The following is a 5823-nucleotide window of genomic DNA, read 5'->3' as shown; positions in this document are numbered from 1 at the left end:
GAATGCCAGTGTAGGAGTACACAGGCCAAGCTCTGAATGTAAACATACTGGAAATCTCCTCAAGTCTCAAATAGCACATCTCTTCCCTCAGACTGCTCTCAGAACTGTGATACTACAGATTTCTAGGTTAATTGTTTCATATTGGATTCCTGCCCCCATTTGTATTAAGAGCTGGAAAACAGGGTAATTTGCTGAATATTTTCCTTCTCCTAGGTCAGCCAACTTCAAGAACTTCACCTTCATCCAGCTGAATGAAGAATTTTCCAGGGGCAAAGGATTAGACATTGGTGCTCGATTTTGGAAAGGAAACAATGTTGTTCTCTTCTTTTGTGATGTGGACATATACTTCACAGCTGAATTCCTGAATTCCTGTAGACTGAACACACAGCCAGGTACTGCCACTCATGAAATGTCTTTGAACAGATTTTTACCTATTGTGTAACAGGCTTCACCAGAGTACTCTTGCCTTTGAGTTGGTAATGAAGCTGCTGTAAATAATTCTTGAAACTTAGAGAACTAATTAAGACATATAGAAAAATTCCATTGCTAGTTGGTTTTTGAAAGGTTCTAACACTCCTGCTCCCACTGTGGTTGAACTTCCTGCTCTCAGCACCTGTGCTTTCTGGTACAGGATCTTTGTTAATTATACCCTCACATTCTCATACAAAGAACATAGGCTCACTTGTGTGACGTTGGATTTCATCTGGCCTGGGCAACACTTCTGAGAGAGAGAAGTGTGTTTTATACACTTTTTTTTTTTTTTTTTTTTAAATAACCTATTGTCATTTCCAGGGAAAAAGGTGTTTTATCCTGTTCTCTTCAGCCAGTATAACCCCAGTATAATTTATGGCCACCATGATTCCATCCCATCTTTAGAACAGCAGCTGGTAAGTACATGCTTCTCTGACTGTCTGCTTTTATTTGAACAAAGCATTTTTCAAGAAGCACATGCTCTTGGGTAGCATTTCCCTGTTCCTTGTGCACAGTGAATACCACATAGACAAAATTAACTACAGCAGTCACCTTACTGTGACTTCTGCAGTTAAGGTTCACAAGGAAGTATTTTGGTACCATTTAACCCTTGTTTGATGTTTTATACATGGAACCAAAGAATTTGAACCATGTCTGCTTCTATGCCAGAAGGGATTTCCTAATTAGTGAACAATTCCTCCATAGTGTGCTGTCTTGGGGCAACAGTCACTGGCCTTGCTCTCTTTTCTTCCTTGCACTGAACAGTTTCTTTGCTTGATCTTCAGGAGCTGATATTTGTAATAGATACCCTTAGATGAGTCAGTGAAAACAGAATTCTAGGGGCTGTGACAGTTATTCCCCCACTTACTTGAACAACTACAGTGGCTTTTCCCATCCCATAATTCATAATTAAACTGCCTGTGAGCAGACAGTATGTTTCTGAAGTGTAGCACGTTGTATCAGAGTCAAATGACATGCTTGGGTCTATCCCTTCTGCCTTTAATCTGGCACTGACATAACACGGCATAACTCCCCTGAATTCCGTCTCGCCTGCTTATCTTTGGTGTGAGAAGAAAGTGTTATTTTTAAAAACATTGCCAATTAAAGGCATACAATTAAAACACATCATTGAACCCAAGTGAATCTCCTTGATGAGGGGTAAGTTGTGAGGAAGAAGCAGGGCACACAGACAAGCAGCTCACATGAATGCTAGTGACTGAGCCATCACCTGGCCCTGCTACAGGTGTTGTTCTCCACTCTCTTGAGCGCTGCATTGTCTTGAAGCTAAAGGGGTGATAGAAGCAGTGGGTCTCCCTTTCTCTTGCCTCTCGCCAGAGCCAGCAGGTCACAGCCATCTGCCCACTAGTGCTGCTAAATGAGTTTTCAAATTAAAGCATAAGTCATCTAAGCAGCCTCATTCAGTTCCTCTGGGTCAGGTCCTAACCTGCCATAGCTGCCCCTTTTACTGCCAGGCACTGCACCTACCAGGGCTCATCCTGTCCTAGGCTGGAAACTGTCTCTAGAGCATCCCAGCTTCTATCGTTGTTCTCAGTAGGTAAGAATTAGGGGTGTTGTGAACCCAGGAACAGTCACAGCTGAAGATCAGTAGGGGTCTAAGTCCAGTCTTCTGTCATCATTACCCCACCTCATGCAATCCCACTAGAAAAATGAAGAATGAGAGTTTGAAAGGTCCACCCAGCATAAATTAACACATTTTTTTTGTCTGCTACTCCCTGTGTTATCCAACAAATAGCCAGAAAGTCTCTTATTGAAGAGTCTGGAAAATCTTTTCACTGTTTGTTGTTTTTTTTGTTCTCAGAGGAAACTTGTTCTAATGATACCATGGGATTCACATTAGCTCTTCTCACTGGGGAGCGCCCATCAGGCATCCTTAGGTTTGTAAGCTCTGTGTTTAGGAAATGAAAGTTTAGCTCTCAGGCTAGCATAAATTCCACGAAGTATGTTGTCAGGATTGTGCAAATATTTATAGCTAATATTTGAATCATAAAATGTGGTGCTTATGTCAGAAAAGCTGCTTGATTTTAAGAAGTACTGCCAATCTCATTTTTATGTAGATTTTTATATTTTCAGGCCACATTAGCTCCCAGGCATGAGGCCAGACATGTGCCATTAAAACAAGACAGTGTTAGCTCTCTGTCCCTGTACTTGAGATGATGAGGAAAAAAAAGCCTTCAGAAATCTTTGAAAGAATTTGATTTGTGCAGCAACCACTTGCGCTAATGGGGAATAATGATGCTAATGCATATGAGTAGCTTGCTGTAAGGACATCGTTATGAACATTTCTTGCTGTAGTGCAGACCTGACAGATACAATCTTGTTTCCTTTTAATTGGTTTCTGCAGTGATTTGGCTTTTTCAAGGAAAGGAAAAATGAGATAAGAAAGAGAGAGCAAAGTGAATGGTAAAATACATTTTAAAAAAGCCTTTGAAGTGACAAGGGTTATGGACAAAAAGAGGAGGCATAAACAAGAAATCAGGAGAGACTATTTAGGAAGAGGATTTTTTTCTTTTGGTAAAGGAAACACTGGGGTTTGTAAATCCAGAAATGGAAATTCTGACTCCTCATTTTCTGTAACTTTGTTGCAAGTAAAGTCACAATTTTAAAAAGCAGCTGCTAAGGGGTAGGTTTGTAATCAGACCTTTGAGAGTGTGAGATACTGCTGACTTCTCAGAGGATTCAAATACCTGTCAGTCCCTTAAAACTCTTGGATGTCTCACCAGGTTGGGTTAAGTCACTCACACACATAAATTATGACCTCAGGGATCTATACTTGGATATCTGCTTTTGAAAATGATAGCCATTGTTTCTCACTGCTCTGATTTTCTACCTGTAACATCTATTGTATTCAGGGTCCATCTCAGTAATACAAACTGAACATTCATTATTATAAAGGCTTTTATGGGATATATATCCATCACCTAACATTTCTGAACTTCAATTTTAAGTGGATTTAGCAGTTCTGTAATGGAAAACTATTCTTACCACTTCGCTGATTTTTGTCAAAATCTGGGTAATAAAAAAGTTGTCAATGGTGGGATCAGATTAAAAGCACTGTTTTCCTCCAAAGCCCTTGTGGATTCAGACATCACATCTGCTCTTCAGCAAAGTCTGGCTTCCCTTGTTCACCACTATGGTTTTTATGTCAGATTTGAATCCCACAGAAACTAACAATTTTGGAGGATGTTTTGCCTGTGAAGAAGCAAACTCCAGAGAGTGATGCGATATTGCTCCACTTGGTCTACAACAGCAGGAGTGGAGAGAAACCTGATTCTTTCAGATGAGGGTGTTTATCCATGACAACTAATGACACAGCTGGTTTTGAGGGGCAGAAATGTGCAATGAGCATCTACAAAAACTGGTTTGGGATCAGACATGGATATACATGGGAGCTGTTGTCCCTATTTCTGACCACATTCAGAGACTTATCTGCTGCTCACACTGAAAGCATTCCTTTTTTTTTCACACTGAAAGCAGTCCTGCTCCCACATAAACATTCCTTTTTCTCCATGCAGATTATTAAAAAAGAAACTGGATTTTGGAGAGACTTTGGTTTTGGGATGACTTGCCAGTACAGATCTGATTTTATCAACATAGGTAAGAAAAATTACACTCCAATACATTTGCATTATGATTGAAACACAGAAAATTGTGATCAGCTTCCCTTGCTTTGGCCAGTGTGTCTATGCCCCTAATATGCAGCAATGCTCTGATTAGATATTCAGACTATTCCAAGGTGCCATAGAGGTTACCAGAATCTAAGCACTGCTCAGACCAAATAAAGCAATTTTGTCTGATAGTGAAAGATCTGAAGCTAAGAAATTTGGACACTTTGATGTTGGCATGAAGTATGGCTGTTTTAAAGAGAGGGCTGACTGGAAGCAGAGAACAGCTGTGGGGCCTTTAATAGCATCAAGCTTGCTAGTACGTATTTCTAGTTTTATTCTGGATTTTGTTTCTGTCAGGTGGCTTTGATCTGGACATTAAAGGCTGGGGTGGTGAAGATGTGCATCTGTACCGCAAATACCTTCACAGCAACCTCATTGTGATCCGAACACCTGTCAGGGGTCTCTTCCATCTGTGGCATGAAAAGCAATGTCTGGATGAGCTGACCCCAGAGCAGTACAAAATGTGCATGCAGTCCAAGGCCATGAATGAGGCTTCTCATGGACAGCTCGGGATGCTTGTTTTCAAGCAAGAGATTGAGGCACACCTGCACAAACAGAAACTGAGCAGTAAGAAGATGTGAAGCTAGAAAGGGAGGCAAAAAGCCTCTGAATTGGGCTATATGGTGTTTTGGAAAAGACTTGTTAACAAGACAGGATGAGACTGAAAGAAGATGGAGATTACAGCAGGATGGCAGCAAAAGATGAGGGAAAGTGCTTGTTCTCCCTTCTATTTGTGTGTTGTTTTTTTTCTTAGTAGGACTTTTAAGTATTCCATTAGCCTGACTGTTCAGCACCTGCTTCTGGAGGAGATTTGAACACTTGATGAGATTCAAGGTCACTGAGACCATGAACATAACATAAATGCCAATGTGGTATTCACAATAACAAATGGATATGCTCTTCCAATGAAACGTTTGTAAGATGTGTACAGTTATATAAAGAATTGACCCTTTGGTGGGCCAATGATAATGAGTTATTTTCTACATCTAACCTGACATATTTTAAAAGGGCTATTTTTTAATAAGTACGGAGCTCGTGCTCTGAGAAGGACATCTGAGTGCTAATGACGGTTAAGCTGAAGTGACCAAAAATCTTTGGCCCTTAAGGGGCTGGGGTAGGGGGACAGCAGCAGTGCACCAGGATATTGCTGGTTCATTCAGACATAAGAGGCATTTCAGAAAGTGCTTTCTAAAATTCAGAAGGAGAAAGACCTATTGGTCTAGTGAGATGTTTCAAAAACACTGGTGTTTGTTATCTTTTGTGGACACTGAGCAAAAAGCAATGAGCCATGTCTGTATCACATGAATCAAATGGTGTATATCTGCTTTAGAATGCTACAAGTATCTCAAGATTTATTTTGAAATGGAGTTGGTTTTGCTTGGGAATTGTTTTGTTATATTTCAAGTTTTCTACTTTTAGCCTTGATGGGAAATAGTACAGCCTTCAAGCACTTGGAAAATGCTCTACAGATCTGTGTTTCCCATGGATGAGAACTGAGTTCACATAAGTGATTTTTCTACAAAACCTAGGTGCTGGAAGGCAAAAGCTTTACACACTGATGAAAAGGAAGTACCTATCACCTTGCAGTATGGATTTAGCAGGAGGCTTTAAACTCCCAATGTCAGATACCAAAACTGATGAATGTTTTCTGACTTTATACCAAAGT

The 5823-nt window shown here is 40.3% G+C and overlaps 1 protein-coding gene across 1 annotated transcript in view; it reads left to right on the top strand.

Annotated features, from left to right (window-relative positions):
- The window catches only part of CSGALNACT1 (chondroitin sulfate N-acetylgalactosaminyltransferase 1), a 14921-nt gene extending 10183 nt beyond the window's left edge, over positions 1–4738 (top strand). Inside the window, exons 4-7 of the mRNA XM_010009019.1 lie at positions 214–392; positions 793–887; positions 4005–4086; positions 4455–4738. Of these exons, the coding sequence (XP_010007321.1) occupies positions 214–392; positions 793–887; positions 4005–4086; positions 4455–4738 (640 nt within the window). The remainder of the gene's footprint in view (positions 1–213; positions 393–792; positions 888–4004; positions 4087–4454) is intronic.
- The last annotated feature ends 1085 nt before the right edge of the window (positions 4739–5823 follow it).

This window comes from Chaetura pelagica, unplaced genomic scaffold (assembly GCF_000747805.2).
Source record: "Chaetura pelagica isolate M959 unplaced genomic scaffold, ChaPel_1.0 scaffold221, whole genome shotgun sequence".
Classification (NCBI taxonomy): Eukaryota; Metazoa; Chordata; class Aves; order Apodiformes; family Apodidae; genus Chaetura; species Chaetura pelagica.
The sequence above is the reverse complement of the archived record's forward strand: the minus strand, read 5'-3'. Positions and strand labels throughout refer to the sequence as shown.